The sequence below is a fragment of the Delphinus delphis genome, chromosome 16 (genome assembly GCF_949987515.2).
Source record: "Delphinus delphis chromosome 16, mDelDel1.2, whole genome shotgun sequence".
In the NCBI taxonomy this organism is placed as follows: Eukaryota; Metazoa; Chordata; class Mammalia; order Artiodactyla; family Delphinidae; genus Delphinus; species Delphinus delphis.
Genome location: NC_082698.1, coordinates 13,705,895 through 13,733,665, shown reverse-complemented (window position 1 = coordinate 13,733,665; position 27,771 = coordinate 13,705,895). Strand labels below are relative to the sequence as shown.

The following is a 27,771-nucleotide window of genomic DNA, read 5'->3' as shown; positions in this document are numbered from 1 at the left end:
AGATTACAGAGTTCTAACTGGTAAAGGCCACCTAAAGCTATTTCTAGATGACTTCAATTTTCTATGTTCTTTTCTAATTCCTCATATTTAAAAATGACACCACCAATGATGCTGCTTCCTGAGCAAAACTCCTCTCCATCCAGCCAACTCTCAGCAATATTTACATGCAGGATATCTCTAAAGTATACGTGGCAAACATACCATAAGTTCTCGTGCAATATCAGATTACTTAGAAAGGTTTTCATGTAGTGAGAAAACAGCCATGAAAGCTAGCAGGTATGCAGGAAAACTGGTAGGCACTAAAACAGAGCAGGGGATCTAATGTTGTGGCCTAAAAGACATGAAAGAACTTTAGTTACTTTCACTTTCACAGAAATCTGTCTTTCTAGGCAACGTGGCTTTACTATGCAGTCAGTGGTGTACTCCGTCCAGAAAGACAGGAGAAAGGCTCAGGAAGAGCTGGCAGAGGGCCAAGAATCACACGGAAATACAGGCAAAACCAGCTACGAAAAGTATGCCAAGCTAGGAAGAGTTGATCCCAACAGCCTAACAAAGCTCTTCCTGACCCTCATTCGGCTGCTCTTCCTACACCTGGAGAACCAGAACTAGAACTAGGTAAACATTACAGGAAGGCAGATTTCAACTTAGTACCAAAAGAAACCTTCCCCTGGAGCTGTCCAAATGTGGAGACTGGTGTTCAGAAACTAATTCATCAAAGGTAAATGATACAAACTCTTAATACTGAAGGGCAGTCAAGCCCTGGATGGTGCAGTAAATGAGATGGTGGTAGCAGCAACTAGTATTTTTTTTTTTTTTTTGCGGTAAACGGGCCTCTCACTGTTGTGGCCTCTCCCGTTGTGGAACACAGGCTCCGGACGCGCAGGCTCAGCGGCCATGGCTCACGGGCGCAGCCGCTCCGCGGCACGTGGGATCTTCCCAGACAGGGGCACGAACCCACGTCCCCTGCATCGGCAGGCGGACTCTCAACCACTGCGCCACCAGGGAAGCCCGCAACTAGTATTTATTGAGCACTTACTATAGTGCCAAGCACTGTGTTCAGCACTTTTTACATGGATTATCTCATTTAATCCTCGAACAGCCTATAAGGTAGGGTCATTTATTCCATTTTTACTAATGAAGGAATTGCTCAGGGCTACAGGGATTCACACCAAATGGTGCCTTTTACTGGTGAAAACTGCCTCATTCCCTTCCAAATCTGAAATTCTACTCTATGTTCTAAAGTCGTGAACCATTTAACTCAATTTTTTAACAAATATTTAAAGTTTTCTTAGTCTCCATTTTCTGTTCTTTTGAGACTGAGTGAAGAGTTAATACTCTGTTCTCCTGCCATCCAAACTTAAATTAGGTTGATGTAGTAAAGGTAAAAATTGAATGAAAACAACAATAAAGATGATTTCTTTCAAGCTTTGAGTTGCTCATAAGGAAAAATGTAAATTTTTAAAACTATCAAAGGTATTTAGAGGAAGAGAAATGGAAAAGAGAAATGGTAGATGAAAGCAAAGTTTACATGTTACTCTAAAGGTAGGCTGATTTGGTAGGAAGTTGCTTCCATTTCTGCATAATGCAAGAGGTAAAATCCCTACTACCTACCTGGACCAAAACATTTTATAACTCCAACCATAAGAATTCGAACTATTCCCACTGCACAGAGTATGCCAATCCAATATCAATAACTAATTCAAACACATTAACTGGTAACTATGTCAATGGTATAACTCTTGAAGCTGTAACCCAGTGTCAGTTCAAGTGTAAGAATGTCCCATTAATCCTGCATTAGGGAAGGAGAAGGTCCTAAACAGCTACAATCCACACATTCACAGATAAAAAATAGTTCTGTCATAGCATATTGGCCACCAAAGATAGGTTTTATCAACAATATTCCCTTTTGGTTTTCCTGGTTACAGCCAGATACCTGAAATAAACCGGCTATTGAAATTTCACTGTAATGCTGCATTTTTATAGCTGCTTTACCTTCAACAAGAATAAAATGCTTTGTGGTGTAGTTACCAAGTCAACGCTCTATGATATAATCAAACAACCTGACTAACATGGCATCTGCAGAAGGATGGACAAAGGCCCTGCTTCTAAGGGGGAGGGTCACTCTCCCTGCTAAGGTCTGGCCCTTTCCCGTGACTTATTTCCTTCTGATCCTTCTGAGTGTGATCAGATATGTTCTATTTTAGGGGATGAAGTAATAACAGATTTACATCACATAAAAAATAACATAGCAAAAATTAAGAAGATTATTAAAGAAAGCTATTAAAGCTTTCCTTGGTGAGAGGGCTATTTCAACCATTCAAACTCCTAAAAATGTATAGTTCTGTAAACCTAGAATTCCTTTTCCATAAATTACCCTAAGGAACTAACCAGACCACTGTAAAAATGTATGTATAAGAATACTTGTCACAGCATTATTGATAATTACTAAAAACCAGAAATAATCCATCTATCACTGAAGAATTGTTTAAATAAATTACGGTACTATCATATAATAGAATACTATGGGCAACACTAAAAACTGATATACATATCTCTACTGACATGCAAAGATGACTATAATATACTGTTTACTGAAAAGAGTAGGCTATAAAACTGAATGCAAAGCATGACTGTATTTTTTGTTGATACATATATTTCACAGATAAAAGATCAGGAAAAAAAAGACTATAAAATACTAATGTTGGCTCTTCTCAAAGAGTGAAGATAACAAATTTGCTCTCTTTTAACTGTTCTGTATAGTAAAATTTTTTATAACAAGTACAAACTGTGTTTTATATATATATATAAATAATATACTTATGAAACAATAACGCTCAATCCATTTCTTTAAAAATCACAGTAATGCCAGAGCACTTTTTGGGCAAATAGGAAGACAATTCTTCCTTTCTTGGACACCCAATGCATCAGCAACTAAACACAGGGTACATGTCTACCCACATAATCCCAAAGCACAGTTGTATGTGTTAGAACAATTCCACTGAAATGCTCACATACTTTTCTGAAATTCCTCCAGTTTTTTAACCGCTTCATCTCGTTCTTGCCTAATTTTGTCACACTGAAATGAGAAAAAAGCAGAAATGTTAACTTTATATCATAAGTTTGGAAAGACAAGAAAGAGCAAACATAAACAATTTTATGAAAACAAAAAATAAAAATCTTTAAAAAGCATTAATGATATATCCAGAAAAGACAAAAACTCTAATTCAAAAAGATACATGCACCCCGAATGTTCATAGCAGCACTATGTACAATAGCTAAGACATGGAAGCAACCTAAGTGTCCATCAACAGATGAATGGATATAGAAGATATGTGATATGTATACCATGGAATATCATTCAGCCATAAAAAAGAAATAGTGCCATTTGCAGCAATATGGATGGACCTAGGGATTCCTATACCAAGTGAAGTAAGTCAGACAGAGATAAATATATGATATCACTTATATGTGGAATCTAAAAAATAATACAAATGAACTTATTTACAAAACAGAAACAGACACACAGACATAGAAAACAAACTTACGGTTACCAAAAGGGAGAGGGCGGAGATAAATTAGGAGTACGGGATTAACAGATACATATCACTATATATAAAATAGATAAACAACAAGGATTTACTGTATAGCGCAGGGAACTATATTCAACATCTTGTAATAACCTAATGGAAAAGAATACACACACACATACAACAGAATCACTCTGCTCTACACATAAAATTAACACAATATTGTAAATCAACTATAGTTCAATAAAAAAGAAGAAAAATAGAATAATTTTAAAAAGAAAAAAAATATACGAAGGGAAAAAAGGCATGAATGGCCACATGGTATTTGTTACTGCTCACCAGCATGATATTTGTACCACTTGTATCTGGCCAATTTTCTCAGACCTTCTAAGATAATGAGTCACCTTCCAGGCTCATTATCTCTTCAGTAACAGACCAATTTAACATCCTTGAGTTAAAATGTATTCATTCTTTAAGAGAATATTTGTGCCTCTTTTTAAGTAGGTATTTTGCTGACACAGTAAAAACCCCACTCATCCGCAGGTCAGATTGCTGAAACTGCGCAGTTTCAATTATCCAGAACCCTGGGGGCACACTGGAAGTGACCACTGCCTGGAGGCAAACTGCTGCCCAAGTCCCATGCACTCTCTCACTCAAGAAAAAACCATCCATGTATCCTTAGAATTCTGAATAGAAGAAGGTAGCAAATTAAAAGGAGGGAAGGCAAAAATAACTTATTAAAGCATGAGGATCTTTTAGGGTATCAGGTACAGAAACAAGTATCTAAACTGGCTCTGTAGACATTAATGAATTTTTTTAAAACCTAACATTCATTATGAGAACTGAATTCAATTCACCCCGATTTTCACAAAATAGGAAGTAAAACACATTTTAGGAAGATTTTCATCAAAAATATCTAAAACTTTAAAAAGTGATTTTAGCTATTAGAATGACAATTAAAATTTTAATTGTGTGGGAATACTATTATACTAAGAGGACCATATGAACAAAGTTATATTTTAATCCTACCATGTCAGAAAAACACATCTGGGATATGTTTTTTGGGATTTCACACCTTTGGATATTTTTATTTTCAAATGTCAATGGCTAAAAAATTATGATGCCACTGATAATTGGGAAAACCCAAATTAAAATAGTAAGATATTCTCATCTAATAGACTGGCAAAAACTGGAGAGGTCTGGGATCAGATGTAGGATACTCTCACATACTGCAGATGAAATGTCAACTAGCATAACTACTTTTGGAAATAAACTAACAAAATTGGACTTGTACATACCCTATGACTCAGCAATTCTACTTCTAGATTCTAGAATCTCTAGCAATGTGTACAAAATGATCTATACAAACATGTTCTGCATTTATAATAACAATAAATCATGGTATATCCATATAATACACTATAAATGAAAATGAATGAAGTTAAATGTATCAACATAGATAAACCTCAGAAACCATAATGTTGAGTAAAAGGAATTATAGAATATATATCAAATGATACCTTAAGCACACAGAAACACTTTATATATTTATATTGTATCTGTATATTTCCCAATACATATGGTATATATAAAAACATAAAAACATGAACTAGAAGGATACACACAAAATACATAACAGTAGCTGCCTCTTAAAAGATAGGGAGGGGAAGGGGTCTAGGGCTGGGTGACACAAAGGACCTTCAATTTTATCTGTAGCATTCTTTTTTCTTTTTAAGTTTCAAAAAAAAATAAGCTAATTCTGTGAGGTGTGTATTTGTTATATTATTCTCTGCCCTTTTCTATGCTTTTAAAATATTTTTAAAATAAAAAAATTAAGAAAGCAGTTCAGTTTTGTACGTCAGTCTCTCAGGAACTGAAACTTTCTAGAAGTTTTAGTTTTAAAAACCTATCTCTGTTCATTTGGGTAAATCCATTCTGGCTAGAGTACACGGTGTTAAACTAGCAAAGCTATTTACTAAATTCTGACCTAGACCCTCCACAAGAGGGGTCAGGCAAGACCATTTTCTAAAGGAAAAGCCATATCCTTTCATTAAAGTTTTCTTGTGTCAATTTAACTTCTGTAAAAAAGTAATTCTAATACAGTTTCTAGTCCCAACTTCACATGTAAATTGTATTTATTGTCTTTTGGTGTTTAAAATTCTAAACACTCTATAGAGTCCTGGATTCTCAAATACGTTTATGAGATCCTTCCCCCACCAGATAGTGTAACACCTAACTTCATGAGCGTGCTAGCCAGCTGTTTCAGGAACGCTCCTCTCATTTTCTAGAATGTAGTACCTGTTCCCCTTGTACTTCCCCACCACCCTGCCAGTCTGCCCACCCATGGCCCATGCTCTTCGCTCATAAGGCCCAGGTAGACATGCTTTGGTTAATAACGGGTCTCAACATCACAGTCTTATCCCAACATTCAAGTAACAAGTTTCTACAGTCCAGCTATGTGCTTTCACACTAACTCTATAGTCATCACCAGCAGATTCAGAAGCAGTCTCCCAACACCAGCTGTGTTCTATCAGAGGTCTTCATGTTGCTGTGCTTTCTATTTTCTGCAACCATATTATGATAGAACTGGCAGCCACAGAATTTACCATCTGCTATGGATACTGAAAGGGGTGTGTATTGTGGGGGCGGGGATTTACACATGCTGCAAAAGCAACTTATTTATTCCAACCAGAGCTGAGCAAAATATGAAGGACGTACCCGTTTACTAAGCAGAAATCCAAACATCTCCTTATTTCATCATTTTAGATGAACCCAGAAAAATATCTTGTAACCTTTCTCTCGATCTACCAACAGAGAGAAAGTAGCAAAGATTCCGGGCCTTTTTGGAAGAACGTTGTATCTTTACATCCCACAGAAGCCCCTCACCCATCCTACCCCTTCCTCTCTCCTGCTCACGCAGCTGCATCATTTGTAGAAACTGCTTCTTTTTGTGTGAGAATTGCTCGTGAAGACTCTGCAATAGCAACAGATGTTCTTGGGCCCACGTCCCTTAATTACGATGCTCAACGATTCTCTGTAGCTCAAGGCTGGGGTAGAACCCAGCAGCACGAGTGCTGGCTGGTTTAAGCAAGTTGGATCACATTACATCAATTCTAGAGTCTCTATTTTGGCTCTTCATGAAGTGGTGAATTGGCGGGAGGTTAGCCTTGCTGCTTTTGAAAGCTCTTCATATTAGAAGCCCTGGCTGTTTTCCAGAACTCTTCCTTGAGGCTCATCCAGGCAGATACCTGGCTTCTGAAACTAAACCAGCATCTCAAAGCACTGGCAGACTGATTTGTGAAGGAAAGTCTTTCCAGTGTGTATTGGTATTCCCCTCTCCCCGACCGAAATGGGCAGCTCTGTTCTTTCTGCCTCGCATATCATCCAACTGCTGTTTGTACTAAAATGTCTGCTTAACGGGGCTCAGCAGAAGTACAGATAACTGTAGGTACTAAGATATCTTTATATTTTGCTGTGTGTATATTTTATGCAAGAAAACCCCCAATATTCTGAATTGTGTCTAACTTCCACTAACATAAACATTCATTTTTATCTCCATGACACACAAATGCAACAAAGAGTTGCCAGCCTACAGAAAGGCCAGTGTGGGGCCCAAGAAGTACACACATGCACTGCATACACAGGACAGCAACAGAGTAGGCAATCTACACAAAGACAACTACCGTACACTTGACTGAATTAGACTTCTAAGCAGGCATCTACTGTAATCACTGAATGCCTTTATTTCCTTCCTCCAACTATTGAACAAATTATTCATACAGGTGCTATGTTAAGCAGAGAAAATACAGTGGGGAACATAACAGGCAATGTGCTCTCACAAAAGTTATGATCAACCAAGAAAGATCAACAGTGAAACAAGCAATTTATAAGAACACTTGCCATAATGAGAGAAGTACTGCACTACAGGAACATACAGCAGAGGCTACAACATTAAGTCTGAAAACGTCTCAACTCCACACCATTTTTTACTTATTTGTCTTGAACTTCATTCCTTTTATGTCCAGTTACAATATTTAAAAGTTTAAACAGGCAAAGCATCAGAATTGTCCATATTTACCTGTTTTAGAATATTTGGTGATGCAGTTCGAGGACCATCAAATCATTTTTAGTAAAACTCAACAATTCTATTGTTCCACCTATGTAAGTTTGGCTAGAACTCAGCTGTGCTTATCCTTAAAGAACACAATAAATTAAATCATTCCCACTAGGATGGAATTCTTTTCACTCTCTTTCGGTAGTGTTCTTTCTTCCAATTCAAAGTTCTTTCCCTCCAATTTTCACAGGCAATAAAGTAGTAGCTGTCCCCTAAAGCTGTCTTACAGCATTCTCCAAATTCTAGGTATTGTGTGTTAGATGGAAACACATGTCATCAGAACAGAGATCCTTGCTCTTTGTTTCTGGATAGATTGCTGTTAATAAGAGACTCATTTTCACTTTCAAACTGCTAAGTAATTACTTTTTCTCTGGCACAACCACTTGCCACTCTGCTCTAAAGAAACTGCATGTATGTGAATGTATTATGCATGAACAGTTAGCATAATGGATGCATATCTTGCTCTTTAAAGTGGCTTCTTTATTGATTTTTTTTAAATAAAATACTTTGGGACCTTCACCTCTGAAATTTACAAAAGATGAAGAAATTTTAACAATAGACAATTGAGCCAAGATGCAAACAGTATCATCTATCTTGCTTCTTGAAACCTAAGTCTTGGAAAGTGTCTGTCTCATTCCCTTTTCATTCATTGTTCCTGGCAAGCTGACAGAACCGCCTGATGCAGTGTTACAGTAGCTCACCCAAACGACTTCTAATCAGCCACTTAAACATTTATTCATTTCAAAACTCGATCTCGGAACATAGAATTAAACATAAATACTTACTGTTCAAAGGCAGACATTCTTCTATTCTACAGATTTCCTTCTTTTTATGCACACTCCACATTGCCCCCACCACTCTGAGAAATGTGAAAGCTATTCCATTAAAAGCTCAAAAAAGCTTTGCCCCCCCATATAGGAAAAAAACCACAAACAGCTATGACAAAGATCCTGAATGAGTCATAAGAGAATGCCCTTCAATTGTAGAAGCATGACTAACACATTTAAATATGATGATTGCTTCACAAGCAGAGTAAAACTTCATTTGGTTGACTTCAAAATATACAAGTCCTCTATTTTTTTTTACCCCAAAAATAATTTGGAAGGGTTGTTGACTTCAATCTGATAGGCCTTCTCACTTTTTAACATATTGTTGATAATGCTATTTAGAAACTGGGCAAAAAATAAGTAGCACCCTTTCCATAATCTCCACCTATCTTGATGTCTAAAAAAAACAAAACTGAAGCTTTTACACTTTAATCCAACCCAGATATCTTACATGTACCCTATATAATATTTTGATAATGAATTTTGGTTGATAAAATGTGGTTAAGTGCATAAGAAATATACAGATGTTTCATTACAAAGAGGCGACAATTCTGCTTGTGAGAGAAAGAAGACTTTGAAAAAAAGTAAGCCACATTTAATCCAAGCATTAAGAGATAAGAGTTAGTCACATGGAATTGAGTAGGAACCTTGTCTTTTTGTTCTTTTCCCATCCCACCCCTAAACTCTAAGCATTCACTTATATGTACAATTTATCACAGTTATTTGTCAACTTGCCTGCGTCCCTCATTAGAGTAGTTTTATTCTAGAGTGGGACCTTCGTACATTTTTCTTTATATCCCAGTACTCAGAAGGCATTCAGCAAAAAGTTTTCCTTATCAACTCAGATCCTGATTCCATCCTCAAAGACATTGATAAAAACCACAAAATGATCAGCGTTATATTGTTCTTAAAAAGGGAGAACTGCAAAGGAAAAGATCATTAAAACACTGGCCCACCCTCCCAAATCTCCTACTCTTACCCTTGGAATGCATTATGTCAGAATCTATACACATGTGCGCGCGCGCACACAAACACACACACAGAGGCACACGCACGCGAGAATTTTTCTGATGTAAGACTGATTTGATATTTAACTTTCAGTTTTTAAATACAAACCAATAGATGATGAAGACAAACGATCCAGAAAAGTATTGAGTCTGATAATTTGCTGTGGAAAATTCATGGGCTAACAATAAAAAATTAAGAATAAAACCAAGACCTTTGGGGAAAAAGTCAATTAGATCCCCTAGGTTTACCTGCTTCAAAATGAGTATTTTTGGTTAGAATACCCTGTCTGAATCTAGACTCTGTTAAGCCCTGAGGTCCTGTTTTCTGTGAAATAGAGCTGGCACAGGATTGTTTGGAGCATCAGATAAGGGAGATAAGGGAATGTACATGACACAGTAGCTGCTTAAAAAAACAGTCTCTTAAGCAACCGCCTGTTCTGAGGAAATTCATGTCCTACCACTTGTCTCAACAGAGGAGATTCTAAACAGGGCATAAAAAGATCTACCCAAAGGAATCACACCCACTGTCTCTTCCCATTGATAAGGTTCATGACCTGACAACAAAGATGTTTAGACTTAATGTGGACACACAGAAGGAAAAAACTTGCCATTTATTTTTCTGGTCGCTTACACTTCTGCAAAATTTCCCCCCATCAAATTAACTATGGCAAAAGACTCTTACTTTAGATTCCTATCCTTGACTGATTTAACTGAACTCGTGTGGGGTCACGAGGTAAGAATGGCCATGAATATTTGCTGATGGGGACTGGACAAAGCTCACACAGCCAGGCACAGAGAATGCTTTGCCAGAGAAAATGGTGTTCTCCATTTACCACCTCCAGAACTAAAGCTGCTTTTACTCATTCTGTGCTGTATTAAAAAGGCTTTTATTATAGGCTTCCCTCCTTTGTAATACAGCCCCCAATTCGGGGAAAAATCTGCAGTAATAAGCCTACTAGTCTTTTAACACAAGATAAACAGAGTGCGGTAAACTTAAAACCATCCTACTTTGTTTTACCCAACCACACAGCATTCCATATTGCTTTCATTTCTTTTCTTCCCATTTCTGTTAATAGTTATTTTTAAAGAATAAGTACAGAAGCACGTCAATACAGATGTTACAAAAGTATCAGGACATACTCTGTGTAGAGAAACATGTAAACAGGTAATGGGCTAAGGTAATTTTTAATCCTTGTTTTGCCAAATGCATCTTACCTACAATTCACTTGTATAACAAATGGTTCACATAAAAACTCACTGCAGAAAGTGGCTCGCAGTTAAACAACCATCATCATCACTAATAATGGATGTTTATAGAACATCTACTATCTTTAGGGCAATGCTAGGTCTACAAGTAAGCAAGGATTAAAGAAGGATAAAACAAAAAATTTACTTTTTCCTCTTATGTTATTCACATTCTTCTATATCCTTCTTTCTTCATCAAATGAAGACACTTGTTTGCTTTCCCTCCTCCTATCTTCCAGGTTAAACCAAGGAGTTCTCCTGAATTAACCCTTCCAACTTGTTTTGCTCTTCCCACCTTGGACCAGGAACATATATGGAAGAGACTCAATTGACTGATAACGTCTTGGCTCCTTCTCCTAGAGCTGGAAGATGGCTGGGTATCTTACGGAAAAAGACTCAAGCTATCTGGCATAAGCTTCACCCATTAGCTTTGCTTTAAAATTATGGGACAACAGGGACCCAAGATCTAAGCATATACTCCCCACCTGTTGGCATCCTCGGGACATCTGTGATTTTGTGTGGTTATGTTAGAATTAGAAATCTTGTCAAACTGTATTATGTGACCTCCTTACCATATTAGAGACGCATGTACCAGCCACCTTCTATCACAGGTATTCTCATCACCCCACCCACCATTCCCTGAATTGCCTAGTGAAAGGAAGGGAAGATACTTAAAATTTCAAATATAAATAAATTTTTAAATAAAAATTTTATTTCAAAAATAATATTTACAAATAATATTTACAAATGAGCAAAGGAGCATGAAATGTGGGTGAAAAATAACGATCTAAAAATCTATTATAATGTGCTTTGAACTAGAGGACTTACCATTAATACCACCACACCAACATCTATATAGGTGGCAAATTAATACAAGTAAAAAAGTTAAATATGATTTTTAAGAGTTCAATAAATACCCACAAACGTGCCACAAGTTTTACAAATATTTAGCTCACTGCCAATTTTCATTACAGCTCTTACTCTGAAATTTTAAAGACAAGGTTGCATAATGTGTACCTTCTTTCATAACCATGAAGGACCTGTCTTATTAATTTTCCACCATGGATGTTATGCTTTGAAATATCTGGTCTATCAAACAAATTTCTAAAAATAGAAATTTAAAATTTTTAAAATAAGTTTCATTTATATCTAAATAACAATAATGGACAGTTCCCCCTCTCTCTCCTTTTCATTTTCTACTCAGTCCCTCTACTTTCTTTAGCCTTCCCTTCTGTATGTCCCTTCCCTAAACTTATAGGGAAAAAAAGATATATGTTAAAAAAACACTCATGGGGCTTCTCCCTGGTGGCGCAGTGGTTGAGAGTCCGCCTGCTGATGCTAGGTGACACGGGTTCGTGCCCCAGTCTGGGAGGATCCCACATGCCGCGGAGCGGCTGGGCCCGTGAGCCATGGCCGCTGAGCCTGCGTGTCCGTCCGGAGCCTGTGCTCCACAACAGGAGAGGCCACAGCAGTGAGAGGCCCGCGTACAGCAAAACAAAACAAAACAAAACAAAACACTCATGAATCTTAAATGGATATGTCCAGAGACATAAAGGTAAGTAGAATTTAATTATTTAACCGTTAAAAAATAAAACTGCCAGAGCCCAGGAAAATATTCACCACACTTCACCATCTTCACATTGGGTGTTTTTCAACTTCCAACAGATTATTCATATACTTAGAGGAAGCAAACATACAAAGGGTTTAGGGAAGCATCTGAGCTAAACACCAATGACTAATTCCAAAGAGTTCTCTCCAGATCTAATATGTCTCAACCCAAAAGGTAAATGTCTCAGGCCTTCAATTCCATCACTAGAATCCCAAATCTGACTGCTGGAAAAAGTACAATTCTTGGGGGCTTGAGTTGCTTGGCTTGGTGCCTTGCTGCACATTTAGCCGTGTAGTTAATCTCCCAGAGCAGCGCCCACTGTGGCATGCCTGCTATTCTTTACCATCTGGAGCCTGGAGTTGATATTAGCCTGAACCACACATGCAGGAGAAAAGAAATTAAAAAAAACACTCTCATTCGCATTTAACTGAAACTGGTGGCAGAACAATGCACCATGCTGTCTAGGCTTTTACACAAGTAAGAGAGGAAAGAAAGGGTAAAGTACAAACCTTCTCCTTTGTCTTCTGGTTCTCTGCTCTGAGGTCTTCATATTCACCTATTGCTAAAAGAAAAAAAGGAAAGCAATGTTATAATGCTATCAAAAGTTTACTATGGGAAAACCTGGGAACCCAACTAACCCCTATTGTCTATTTACAAGGTTCTGGGTGGGGTGGAGAAGAGGCCACAGAAGAAGGGCTCCTGCTTTTAAGAATAAGGAAGAAGAAGAGACCAGAGCAGATGTGAGCCCACGGAGCCGAATTTCAGTTCTCCTGGGTTATTAGGAAGACCTATGAGCCATAAGTGCCTATGACAAGTCACTTCTCATCTTTGATGTTCAGCACTTGTGACAGGTTGGTGTCCCTGAAGTTCCTTCCAGCAAGATTAGTCTGTGGTGCTATAATCACAGGTTTATTTAAGATTAGCCTCCAGAAAATAAACTCAATGTCACATATCTTCTTTATCCGCAGGGGAAAGTTTCTGCTATGAGCATTCAGCTAAGAACAACTATTTTCAGGCACTGCAAGATCATCAACCACCAAGCCATGACCAGATCCCAGCCAGATTCATTTCACTAAATTAGAAAAATATGTGAATTATCTGGAACTATTTCCAGCTATGTGGGAAAAGCAGCAGTTTTCTACTTAAAATCCTCCACTGCCAGAAAAGCAAGCTGAACTCCCACATTCATCTCTTAGCCAAAGCACCATTTTTAGATAGCCTCACAGTTGAGAATGTGCCATTTAGAGCGTATGGTGGGAAGAAAGAGACTGATTTAGGACTATTGATGGAGCAGAATGTCTAAGGTGGACCCAGCAGAACCACTGCCCACTCCCAGACCAGCATTTTGACTGGCACCAGACAGCCAGACAATAATCAAGTTTGGATTTTTATACTTTTACTTTAAAAAAATTTCATTGGGATTTATCTACAAAAAGCTAAGTTTTTCTTTAAAAAAAAAAAAAGACAAACAGAGCTTCCTATTTCTATGAAGAACCTGAAGATATCAATTAAAAATCTGAAACCAGTGGTTTCAAGAACATTCCATATAATCTGGTCATTAATTCCAAAGTGTATGATTCTAACCACTGGAGCAGAGAATACCGCCAAAACAATTCAGATGGTAAAGTATATGCTGTTCCTTTCAACAGGGATCTGAAGGGTTTAGAATAGTTACTATGATGACCGGACCGAAATCTTAAAATCCAATTCAAATAAACAAATATTTATGAGACTATACCATCAACGGCCCGAAGTTTTATCAGCACTTCATAACCATCTAAATAAGAATTAATGGACATTTTATTGAAGCCACACTCAAAAAAGAATCTTTTTTTGGAAAAAAATTTTCTAATCTTTGAAAATTAGGTAGCCCATAAGATAGCTAAATGTACACATGTAAAGATACAGCCCTTTAAAAAATCATTACAGTTTCAACAGAAAAGATTTGATTGATCACAGAATGAAGCCCTCTGCACACCAGCTCCTTACCAGCCTCCATCAGACAAACCCCAACCAATGAGTATGAAATAAATTGTCCTCGGTTCTGAAAATTCAATAAAATGTCCCTCCCCTTCCTTTTTCTAACAAAAAGAAACATGAACTAAGAGATTCTAAAAATACGCACTTACATCATTAGGTAGTCTATGGTCATGGTCCCAAATCTTATTACTACATCTAATATTGTTTCAAAAAATAAATACTTTATTGAGAGACTTTGCTTTCGTTTACTTGACATTTAAAAGTATCTTTAGATAAAGTTGAAAAATCAAAATTGATTTACCACTCTATTCCTGATGACCTACTTTACAAACATACAGAAAAAAAAAAGACAGTAAGAAATTTTTTTTTCTATTTAAAGCACCAGATAACGGCTATGAAGGCCTTTTTAAAAATACCGACACTGTTCTTCCATTATAATGCCAACAGAATCCAGGCGAAACACTATAGACTCCCAATTACTGGGTCTTTATGAAAAGCATTAATCATGAATCTTTACCTATCATATCTTAATGGAAACCACAGAAAATATGCTTTCCGTGACTGTAAGCAACTTAAAAAAAAAAAAAAATGAAGCCAAGTACAGGGAAAGGAGAGGAAAAGTATGGGAAGAATTCAACCATTTGGTAGTGGGAAGGGGCAATTGGGGAATTGGGCATAAACGAAAAATATTTACTTATATTTTTATTTCTTTGAATTTAAAAAAACCAAGATTACTGCCCTAAACAATATTCACATATATCATAGTGAAAACGTGTAACCGCATCTTTAGCAAAACTGGTAAAAACTATAATGACCTATGTTATTCAGCTACTTCTCTTTTGGCAATGCCAAAGGGTCACAGAGAAAGCCTTATCGTTTTACAGCTGGCTCACAGTTTCAAAACTTTTTAACATAAGCTGTGAAACTCAAGTGATTTAATGAGAGAGATCCTCCAAATTTTGAATTAATAAAAAAAGAAGAAATGATTTTGACCAATTCTCTGTCATGTGAAAGACATCTGCAGCTTGGGAAGACTTCATCCCTTGCATTTACAGATACAGCATAGTTCACTATACTGTAAAGTCACACAGCACAGCAATTTAAAAGTGCAGTCCAAGCACTTAACTTAGTCAGGTACCTTGGGCAAACTGGTTACTCTCTGCGTCTCAGATTCCTCATCTGGAAAATAGGAATAATAACTGTACATCTCTCATAGTGTTCTTATTAAGAGTAGGTGAGCTAACATGCAACAAGAGTGCTTAGGCATATTAAATGCTGAATGCATGTTAAACAAAGGTTATCATTACTGATACAGCAAGAGATCAGGCTGCTCCCTAATGCCTTCAGTCTCAGGCTTACTTCGGTGATACATGGCCTGAAAGATGGCAGAGCAGAAAATCTCTGAAATCCTAAGTACTACTACCTTCCACCAAAGAAAAGGAGGAGAGAGGGGGTTAAAGATCAACTGTAGTTTGTTGTAGTAAAAAAAGAAGGTGGCAAAGAAGTGGAAGCATGTCTGAAGCTGTACTTTTCAATCCTGGCTGCACATTAGAATCACCAGGGGAGCTTTTAAATCCTACAGCTCTCTAGCCTCCTCTCCACTCACCCCCAACCCAAGATTCTCATTTAACTAGGTGGACTTTGGACATCCGTATTTCTTTAAGAGGTAAGCACCCCAGGTGATTTTAATGTGCAACCAAAGAGGGGACTCACTACATAGGAGTATAGAATGGAAGAAAAAGGAAAATGTGGAGAAAACAAGGAGAATAGCAGGCAAAGCATGTGCTTCAAGAATCATGCTGGTTCTATGTTCTAACCCACTAATGCCAAGAAAGAGAATTTTCTTTACAAGCTGCAAACCATGACACAGCCACCCCAGGAAGCAGCTGAGTAGACTTAGTTGTTTGAGAAACATGACAACTAAAGTTCAGAATTACAGGCCAATAACACCTCTGGCTAGGGTGAGCAACAATCAACTTGCCTGGGCCTTCTGCAGTTTCAGCATTTTAGAGTCCAGTGCCCCTGAAAACCTCTCAGACCCAGGAAGCTTAACCACCCTATCCTAGCATTAGCTCCAGATCAGTATTTCCAACCAACACTGTCTAGACCTGCACTGTCAAATATGGTAGCCACTAGCCACATGTGGCTACTTACATTTACATTAATTAAAATTAAATAAAATTTAAAATTCAGCTCTTCACCTGCTCTCACCACATTTCAAGTGCTCAATAGCTACATGTGGCTAGTGGCCACAGAACACTTCCATCGCAGCTGAAAGTTGTACTGAACAGTACAGTTCTGGACATCTCTGTCCACATACCTTACAAGTACCTCAAACTCAACATGTTAGAAAGTGAACTCATCAATTCCATTTCACCCAAACCTCTTACTTCCTGTATACAGGACCATCATCTACCTAGTTCTCAAGCTAGTACCTCAGGATCACCCTTGATTCCCCACTTTCCCCCACCACCAAAGGATCATCAACTGCTCAGATCTCAAAATGTCTCTCCAATCTGCCCTTCCTCTATCACCAGTATCTCTGCCCTATTTCTGACCCTCAATAATAGCAAAACCCTCTCATCTAGCCTCTAGCTGCCCTCTATGCCAAGTTCATTCTTTACAAGGTAGACACTAGTTAGCACTGTAACAAACCTGCTTATTTCATTCTCTTGTTTAAAAACCACCAAAGATGTTAGCTTCACAACCTGGGAACCCCACTCTCCTCTCCTCTCCCCAATCAGAGACCACACTCACTCCATCATACCCAAAGTCCCAATGCTTCCCTAAACCCTCTAAGACCTTTCATACCCAAGTGTCTTTACAAATATTTTCCCTTCTGCCTGCAAGGTCTTCCCTTCCGCATCTTCCCTACCTCCTCCTTTTCAATGCAGTTCAACTGTCATTTCTTCTAAGAAACTCTCCCCATATAACGGGGGCAAAAATCAGCATTTATATTTCTAATATACTACCAAGGTATACTGTTCATAGATCTCTACTGGAGCATCTACATGCAACATTATAAGTTGTCTGAACACAGGTCTGTTTTCTTGTCTTTTCTCCCACTCAATTCCTTGCTATATACCTTACACTCAGCAGAATACAAAGCACAGAGTCTATGCCTATGTTGAATGAAATGAGTGGTTCATATAAATCTGTGATGTAGAGCAATTAAGCCAAATATTAACATCTCCCCTTTAAAAGTGAAGACACAAATGCATAGAAAAGTCAAATCCCACAGTAAGGAATGGTGGAAGCAGAACCAGTCTACTGATCCTAAAGGTCATCCATGTAAAAAACATTTATGAGCACTACTCTGTGCAGTGTGCTAAAGCACTAGACCAGAAATAACCCTCTAGGTTGAAGACTATGTCTTTATGCATCCAGATGCCCTCTTCTATCACAATGCCTGACATATTGTAGGCACTTAATAAATGTGTGTTAAATTCAGGAAGGAGGAAGAATGGATCTAGGTCTTCACATGAACAAATCATGAAAGAGCACATACTTTCCTCCCCATATTAAAAGGGCCTCTTAAATCATAGGTTACAACAAGATACTTAATAAAAATGAAGCTTTAAATAGCCATCAAATGTAACCAGAAAAACACTGCCTCATGAGATCTTCTAATGTATATTCTCATCCACTGAGTTTACATCTTTGAGGCTCATGGAGCCTTGAAACATCTCTTACTAATGGGGTATGAGGACATAAGTCATAACAGATAATGTTCAATTAGGACATTATTCACTTCTGCACACATCCCAGTAGGTTCTGCTCTTAAAGCCAGGATAGAAAGAGAAGTTGTTTATACCTCAGTTGTTAATTAAAGCATTAGAAAAGCCAGGGAAACACTGCTGGAAAACCTGATCAAAAAACAAAGGTGAGAGATTTCATCTAAAAGAAATTATAGCAAACCTGAAATTCACTCTTCACCTGATAGAACACACAGTACAGTGTTAATGATTTAATGATGCTTAAGAAGTAATCTCAACAAACTATATTAATGACTTCAAGTTAACCACCAGAAAGGAAGGAAACTGAGAACTTTAAAATACGTATATAAGTCTGGTTTCTGGTCTGGCATGTAAGGAGCTTGTAAGCTGACACTCTGGTCCTCACAACAACAAAAAAAGCTGAACACACTGAAAATCAACAACTCTTCTTGGATCCATGAGAGAACTGAAGTCACAGGGCAAATCACTACTCCAAAAATTAGAGATACACTCAGACAGATACAGAGGATCACAACTTACTGGAGCAGAAGCCAAGGTGCAGAAACACCCTCATGTGCCAAGATAGGGAAAAAAATCTAAACTGTAACTAACAAATTGCTAGAGGCTCAGTTCCAACAAGTTTGAGAGTTAAAAACTCTAGGCGTGGGCGGATCTTAAGAAGCCCCATCACTTTTTTGAGTTTTAACTCCAGGAGTACTACCAGGTCCTCACAGTGACTACTGAGAAAATTTCCCTACTGTTTCTGGCAGGGGAGGGGAAAAGTAGCCATCACGAAATGTGCCCAGAGCATTCTGTTCTTTATAACAAAACCTTCCCTCAAGAGAAATTATTTTATTAGAGCCTAACAGATTAAAGGGAAGGTAAAAACCAACTCCAGCACCTGTAGCCTTCTTGTCTCACGGACAGGGAAAACTGGAACTGAGAAGCACTTGTGAAAGTCACAGCTCTGGGGCACAGGCTCACTTAAAAACAGAGACCCTATCACAGGACTATTCCCTTCCCCCATACCCTACCACTACATGAATGTTTATAGCAGTTTTATTCCTAACTGCCAAAACTTGGAAGCAACTGTGATGTTCACCAACAAGTGAATGGATAAACTAACAACGGTACATCTATACAATGGAGTATTATTCAGAGAAAGAGAAACAAATGAGCTGTCAAGCACAAAAGACATGCAGGAAGCCCAAATGCATATTGCTACATGCAAGAAGCCAATCTAAAAATGCTATACTCTGTACAATTATAACTACATAACATTATGGAAAAAGCAAAACTACGGAGCCAGTAAAAAGATCACTAGTTGCCAGGAGTTCCAGGGTAAGGTGAGAGGGATGAACAGGTAGAACAGAGGAAATTTTTGGAGCAGTGAAATTATTCTGTTTGATAATGTAATGATGGGTACATGTCATACATCTGTCAAAACCCATGGAATGTACAACATAAAGAATAAACTCTGGGGCTTCCCTGGTGGCTCAGTGGTTGAGAATCCGCCTACTGATGCAGGGGACACGGGTTCGTGCCCCGGTCCAGGAAGATCCCACATGCCGCGGAGCGGCTGGCCCGTGAGCCATGGCCGCTGAGCCTGCGCTCCGCAACGGGAGAGGCCACAGCAGTGAGAGGCCCGTGTACAGCAAAAAAAAAAAAAAAAAAAAAAAAGAATAAACCCTAATGCAAACTACGGACTTTAGTTAATAATAATGTATCAATATTGGCTCATCAGTTCTAAGACCTGTACCACACTAATGCAAGATGATAATAATAAGGGAAAACGGGGGCAGGGAGGGGGAAGATGAGGGAACTCTCTGTACCTTCTGCTCAATTTTTCTGTAATCTAAAACTGCTCCTCGAAGCCGTATTTAAAACAAATATATATAAATATGTGTGTATGTATATGTACATACATATATGTTGAGATATACATATATATATATAATCTCAATCTCAGAATCATACCCTGATTTGTGCCATAGAGGATTTGAGATAGAATCAAGTAACTAAAAGGATCCTAATATATTACTGTTCACTGCACCAAACAAAAAATTCAGAACTCGTGTTTTAATGTTTACAATGCTTAGATACATCAATAAAAAATAAATGAAATAAAATGCTTAGCTAACATGGGAAGCAGAGAAAAAAGCAGTGTTCCTTCTACATTTTAAAGCAAAGCTTGGCTGTGTTAACAGCTCTACAGAATAAAATCTACAGCACAACAAAGTTTAAAATATACATACTTTTTGGATCTAACGATTCCACTTCTCAGAATTTTTCCTACAGTTGCACTTACAGAGATATATGTGTACAAAGGATGTAAGCAGCATTACTGTTTTGAATAAATTTTGGTTTTATAAACTTTAGATTCACGGCTGGGCCCGTGAACCATGGCCGCTGAACCTGTGCGTCCGGAGCCTGTGCTCCGCCAACGGGAGAGGCCACAACAGTGAGAGGCCCGCGTACCGCAAAAAAAAAAAAAAAGTCCTTAACTTGATAACTTTGAGGAGAACTGATCAGATATTTTGTAAAATGTTCCCCAACCTGGGATGTTTTCCTCATGATGAGACTGGGGCTATAGGTTTTTAGGGGAGGACCACAGAGGTGAAGTGCCATTTTCATCATCTCACATCAAAGGTACATACTATCAACATGACTTAAATCACTATTGAAGTTGACCTAGATCACCTAACTGAGGTAATGTCTGTCAGGTTTCTCCACTTTAAAGTTACTATTTACCCCCCTTTGCATACTGTCCTCTCTTTGGAAGGAAGTCACTACGCACACCCCACACTTACAGAGCAGGGCATTATGCTCCACGGCCCTTTGAGCGGAAGGATACATAAATTATTTGGAACTGTTCTACATGGAAGATGTGTCTCTTCTCATTAATTTATATCACTATGGACTCATGAATATTTATTTTATACTTTGGGTTATAATCCAGTATTTTGTTGTTCAAATTGTTCCATCTTTGGCCATTGGAAGTTCTTTCAGTTGGTTCTTATATCTCTTTGACATATCCCCATCATTGTGGGCTCATTTTTTTGAGCACTTCCTTACTTTCTAGTAACCACAAGATACTCCAGGCTCATCTTGTATATATCCTGCCCCAGTCACTCCAGCCCTAGAATCAGCCATTTCTCCCAGGAGCCCTGTTCCTTTTACTGGAAAATGGTATTACAAGCCATGTTCTGGAGCTAGATGTGCTCATTGTTACTGGTACACCTAGGCTCTCAGCTGAAAGAGCAAGGAAATAAATGTCTGTATACTAACCCAATACGTATATACACATCTGTAAATATTTCTATATGTAACCATCGGTATCTATATTAAGCTAAACATGAGTTCATACTGATGTCTCCAACTCTTCTCTATTGCCAGAAGCATTATTTTTAATAAAAAAAAAATAGAAATACAGAAGTTTGTTTTCCAGAGGACATTAACTACCCTGCGGGAGATCCATACAGGGAACATTATGCAATCAATTTTTAAAGGTTTAACTCTATATGTACTGGTATGAATTCTATAATATATATTAACTGACAAATATATATGTACATACAAACACAATTTCCAGAAGGAAATACAACAAAAGGTTAACAGTAGATAACTTTGAGAAATGGAAATGGGGTTAGAACATGCATTATCAACGGGTCACCCTCAAAGAGGAAAAAAATATTAGATATGACAATGGCCTGTAGCTCTCCAAAGGATCACAGTACACAAAAAGATGCAGAGTATCAGTGGTATTAAAATGTCATGGGGAGGGGAAGTGATTAGGGGAAAAAATGTCTAAAAAGACTCCTTTGGAGAGTATAATGAAATAAAGATTGAGAAATAATGAGTCAGAAGGAACAGGTAATTGTACTTTTTACTCCATATGCTTTTTTCTTCTGTGAGTATATGTTTATTTTTTAATTTAATTTTTTAAAAAAACAAAAGTAAGACTGATCTACCTAACAGCAGTGTTAGGTGAATAGTGAAATTCTGACTAGAAGTTGTAGTTCCTCAGGCCATGCTGAATGTCCATCTCACAGAGGGTCACCCCAACTGGGTCCTCTTTGGCAGTGGCTCACCAACTTTAGGAAAATGCATTTTTAATACTCTGGTTTACAAAAATCATATGGCCCACAATGCCTAAAATACTTATCTCTGCCATTTACAGAAAAAGTCTGCTGACCCCTGATCTCCACTATATTAGCTTACATTTTTTTTGGTTATGTTCATACAGTGGAATACTACTCAGCAATGCAAACAAACGAACTATAACTACATGGGACAATACTGATAAATCTCACATACATAATGAGTGAAAGAGGACAGAAGCAAATAACACACACTGTATGATTCCGTTTATGTACATTTCAGAAACTTGCAAAACTTATCTTTGGTGGCATTGGATATCTTTGGGAAGAGCAAGGTGATAGTGATTGGAGGGGTTATGAAGGGGCTTCTGGAAATGTTCTGATTTAAGCGTTGTTAGAAACATACTTGCTTTTTAAAAATAATTCACTGAGATGTTCATTTCTATTCTGTGCAGTTTTCTCAATCCATGTAATACTTTGTTCTAAAAGCAAAAAATTTTAAATGCAAATCTTACAAAAATGTAACCAGATGAAGAAATATAAATTTACCAGCCTTTTCAGAGGCAACTAAGTAAGTACATATGTACCCTGGTTGTTCAGATACAGTTAGTCCCTGGACCACACTTGGAAAATAGTGGTGTAAAGCCAGGTTTGCACCTGACACCAAGGCAACCATTTAGTCCCAAACGGCTTTCTACTGACTGACTTTGTATGGACCCAAGATTGACAATGCTTCAGCTTTTCCAGATAAATAGGGTCATTTTGGTAGACAGCAGTTTCAGACCCTTTTGTCAAAATAATGCTCTAGCTACTTCCTAGCCTGGAAGCCAAGGGAACACTGGAAGCCTCTTTTAATTACTAACTCTGTTCTAAGAATAAACTTGACTAAATTTCCATGTGAACCTTAAGCACTAGCTCAATAATCTTGGAGAAAATGATACCAACTCTCAAGATGAAAGAAGGTTACCTTGCTTTAAAACCAATTATCTTACCATTTTAAATAGTGTCAGTCCAAGAATAGCCCATAACTTTTATTTGTTTGTTGTTGTTGTTTTGGTCTTACATTAGAACATCCTTTTTGCTAAGTGGCAATCATTCTCTTCAAAACTTCCTCAACAAGATCCAAATGCCATGGCATTATGATGACAGTTTAGTGGACATCTGCTGTTTGTGTCTTTCTAGCCCGCATCCCCCCTTCTGGTAGTGGCACACCAGTCTTTTTTGGACTACTCCAATCCATTGGTCTTTGTGGAGGCTGCCAATCAAGGTGCCCTGCCCTTCCCTGGCCAAAGGACTTTAAACACATGACCCAAATGAGGCTAGTTAGACACTCTACCACCATCTCTAAACTAGGAACTCCTCACCAGCAGGGACAAGGTTTTTTCCATCTCTATATCTCTGAGGCCTAGCACAGTGCCTGGCTATGAATATTCAATGCATGTGGGCTGAATGAAATACAAAGAAAATCATGTACCTTAAACAAATGCGGAGCTAAGTCTATCATTTCCCAACAGAATTCTGAACACTGTATTATGTTTTGTAAGGAAAATGTCCACTTTAGTAAGCTAGGACATATGCATTGGAAATAGTATCGCAAGTTGCCATTTCTCAGTGCATTAAAGATGTCAATCAGTCCAATAAAATAAAGCCGCAAAAAAGACAAAAGGAGAATTACCTCATTACCTCAACATCTGCTTGAACATAAGCAATCGCACACTGGCTAATTTTTTTTAAAGGGACATAATATAACTTTCTAGAAAGACATAATATAGCTAATTATACCATTCACTAGAAGGGAACATACAATGTTTTGAAGTAATTCAGAAGTGGGTGTGATTTATAAGACATAGAGCTTAGGGAATGTTAAGTATAAATTAGAGATTGTTCATATTATGACAGACTCCGTCATTACATTTCACAACTTTTGTCAAAAGCAACCTTATTCACCACACCACTAAAGACTTCACATTAGGGAAGGCTGCTGTCAGCTTTGCCATTTAGAGTTGATGGCAACCTTCTTTCTGAACACCCTCCTGGGGAATGGGTTCAAATTTTAGACTTAAAATACACCAGGGAAGAAACGATATGATGAAACCTAAATGGCCAACAAACATGTAAAAAGATTTCAAACCTCACTAATTACCAGGTCAAACAAATTTTTTAAAGGTACCATTTTTGTTCATCAGATTGGCAAAAATTAAGCAACCTGTCAGGCTGTCAAATTAGTAAAGACTGCTGTTGGTCACTGTTGACCAAAGCATGGGAAAATGGACACTTCTGGGGGGAATGTGAACTGGTACAGCCATCTGGGGAGGGGGGCACTTTTGCAATGCCTAGCAAAACTTTATACATATATGCCCTCTAAGCCAACAATTCCATTCCTAAGAATCTATCCTAGAAAAAAAAATTTTAATTGTACAAACTGATTTGTATGATTATTTGATTAATGACTGTCTACTAGACAATAAACTTGTCTGTCTGGTTCACCATCTCTTCCCCCAGTGCCCAGCACATGGGCATCACATATGACAGGTACCTAGTATTTGTCAAAGGAGTAAATGAATAGGTTTACTCAGCCTAAAAAAAGAAAAGCAGAGTATTTAATCGATAATGGCTCTTCTTGTTCACATTAAATAGTAGTGGAATTATTCACAATGTTAACAGGCTGTAAAAAGTACTGTCTACTTTTAAAAATAAATCACACATACCGGCTTACAAAATTGATCATAATATTGGTAAGAGCCCAAACACCTAGTTGCCAGGTTTTCCTCCTCAAATCCCTAGCCTCCCAGTTAGTTCCGCAGGTTAAACAGCAATTAAATACCCTTGAAATAAGTCACTTGCTATCACAGTCTATGATCCACTGACAAATGCTCCAAGTTTGAAATGTATAAAAATTACACCATGGGCTGATAAAAACCCCAACACCTGTGTAACCAGACTCAATATCCCAAAAAAAAAGTATACGCTTTAAGAAACACAAATTTCAAAGTCTAACTGTTCTATTGCCTTTGATATGCTCAAAATTGAGGAAATATATCCTCTAAAAATACTAATGCATGGATTTGTTTGTTTTCCAACATAACTGGAGAACCAGAAACTTAAGAATCGTCCGTTTTTCTCAAGTCTCAAATCCAACACAGAGATAGAGATGTGTTCCAAAATCAAATATAAATAACTTGTGGATTATCTGCACTGTTAAATTATCCTTGAAATTATATACATAATGAAAAGAAGTGACATTTGAAATTTTAACATTATTTGAAAACTGACCATCCATCAAAAGACCTGGCATCCACTGACAGATACTACCAATAATGAAAGCTCCAACAGTCTAGAATATGAGTTAAGAGTCTTTATGTTGGGTGACGGGGGCAGTGTTATCAGGAATAAAATACTAATAAAATCCAGCCCTTCACTAAAACACTTGAGAAATTCCAGATAAAGGCATGTTGCCCACCCACTAGATTCACTGATTCTTGTGACTTCATGACCTTAGACTAATCTAGGATGGGAGTTGACAGTACGTGGGAAGGCAAAAACCATTAATATTTATCCAGCACTTTCTAGATGCTAGATACCAGAGAGGAATGTGTTCTGTCCATTTTCGAGAGGTTAAATATTGATAATTTCCCCAAGGTCACACAGTTACTAAACAGTCATGTTGAGATTTGTTTCCAGGAGTGTGGACTGCAGAGGGATCAAAATACCCTTATGAATGGTATGTCTGTGGTCTCGAGGAGCAACAGGTCACAGTACTGGACAGACCTCATAAAATCATCTGGTTTAGCTCTTGCGCCTAGTCAGGTCAGGCTTGATTAACCATAAGACCCACGGAAGGGAAGAGACTCTTCCAAGTTCACAGAGTTGGTGAGTTAAGTCAAGAGAAGTGAAAGAGCTGGGATTAAACACCAGGATTAGCCACAGAGCGGGGCCCCTTCCACTATACGGCCATGTAAGCAAGTTATTCAGGAAAACATATGTTCCTACACATTTTTACTTCCTAAATCTGCATGGTTCCTCTTTCTTGACCCATATTCTCAGGCCACCTTTGGTCAGGGTAATAATAATTTTAAATTTAAAAAGTGTTAGGTTCACATATGATCTTAATTTGGCTTTGTTCAGAAGTGTGGTTAAGTGATGAAAATCACTGACTACAACAGTTCTTTATTAAGAGATTAAAACAGTTCTTTATCTAGTTATCAGGCAATGCAGAAATGCATGTACATGGCTTTCCTGCGAACCAGAGACAAGTCCTAATTCAAGAAGCCCCGCACAGGCAGGGTGTTGCCTCACTGACAAATAAATTGCTAAAAATGGGAAGCGATAAAACACACCACGGCCTGCAAATCCTCGCTGCTAAGGAAAGAGGAACTAGGCCAAACCAGAATGAAAAGCTCGGAAAGGCTGTCAAGCAGCGCCGCAGGCGCCAACGTGCAAGGGGGGGCCGAGGCCAGGGAGCGAGGCCAGCAGAGCTGCCTAAACCGCCGCCTCTCCAAAATAACCAGCCCCACTCGCTTCCCCCGCGTGTACGGTGGTACCGTGGGACCTCGTCCCCGCCAAATCCTTGGCCCTTCTCCTCAACCCCCATGGCCGGCTAAAGCGACCAAAGGGTAGCGCTCCCCGCCCTGCCAGGCACGACACTCCCAGGCACAAGCAAAGCACGTTACCCTCTGCCCCGAGCTCGCCAAAGCGCGCGGGGCGCGGAGAATGCTTTTCCACGGGTGACGGAGCTACTGGGGGTGACTACGACGGCCGCAATACCTCCCGCCCAGCTTCCACCACCGCAAAGCCAGCGCCCTGGAGCCGTCCCCGCCCATGGGCCGCGGCTGCCCGCACCTGGCGGCCACACGCCCGCCTACCTTGCTCCTTCAGACTGGAGATGAGCTGCAGCTGCTTCTCCTCGTCCGAGCTGTTCATTTTGGCAGGTGGGGCCGGGAATAAAAGGAAAGGAGGGAGAGGCGAGGGGTACAGTGGGGGGAGGGGAAAGAAAAAGCAAGATGCCGGTGGCTTGCGGCTTCACTACCCGGAAGTTGGATTTGCTCCCGCTCCTCCTCCTCCTGGCGCGGAGCGCGCGGGTGAGATCATCCCCACGCACCTACTCAGCGGCCTTGGCTGCTTCACCTGCAGTCAGGCGGAGGGGCGGGGACAGGCCGGTAGCCCGGGGGCAGGAGGTGGGGACGTAGGAGGCACCCACGGTGGCACCTGGGCCCGCAACCCGTGCCTAGCCTGCGGCCGCCGCTGTCCCTCGCCTTCCTCCGCGGAGGCCGGCGCCGCAGGATGCGCAGGGGGAGGCGTGCGGGGCTGCGTGAGTTCGCTGTGGCTATCTCCTGCACCCTCTTCTCCGCCTCCACCCCGCCGCGGACACCCAGACGCGCGTTCCGGAGAAAACCTGCCCTGGGTCTGCAGCGTCAACGAGAACCCCACTTGGAACGCTGTCAAGAGCCTCTCCCCACGAGCGAGATGTAATTAGCAATAAACACCCAGGATTCTTCCCCAATTCTCGTACAGTGGACTCTGGGGGCGGTGTGGGAAAACCTAGGTGCCCTCAGGGCCGGGCTCTCTGTTAATATGCTTTGCACCTTGATAAGCATACAGATACTGAAACAGGCCAGTCTGGTAAGTTCCAAGGAGGGCGTGGTAGTC

General features: G+C 39.1%; 1 protein-coding gene across 6 annotated transcripts in view; it reads right to left on the bottom strand.

Moving 5' to 3' along the window:
• The window catches only part of SHTN1 (shootin 1), a 103,139-nt gene extending 75,918 nt beyond the window's left edge, over positions 1 to 27,221 (bottom strand). For 3 of the 6 annotated variants that reach the window (XM_060034002.1, XM_060034005.1, XM_060034004.1), the window contains exons 1-3: positions 26,988 to 27,221; positions 12,839 to 12,891; positions 3,016 to 3,076 (exon numbers count right to left, since the gene is read on the bottom strand). In XM_060034002.1, the coding sequence (XP_059889985.1) occupies positions 3,016 to 3,076; positions 12,839 to 12,891; positions 26,988 to 27,045 (172 nt within the window). In that variant the 5' untranslated portion in view covers positions 27,046 to 27,221. Of the gene's footprint in view, positions 1 to 3,015; positions 3,077 to 9,203; positions 9,382 to 12,838; positions 12,892 to 26,987 lie in introns of those variants that run through there. The other 3 variants (XM_060034001.1, XM_060034000.1, XM_060034003.2) reach the window with 3 other exon arrangements.
• Positions 27,222 to 27,771: the final 550 nt, after the last annotated feature.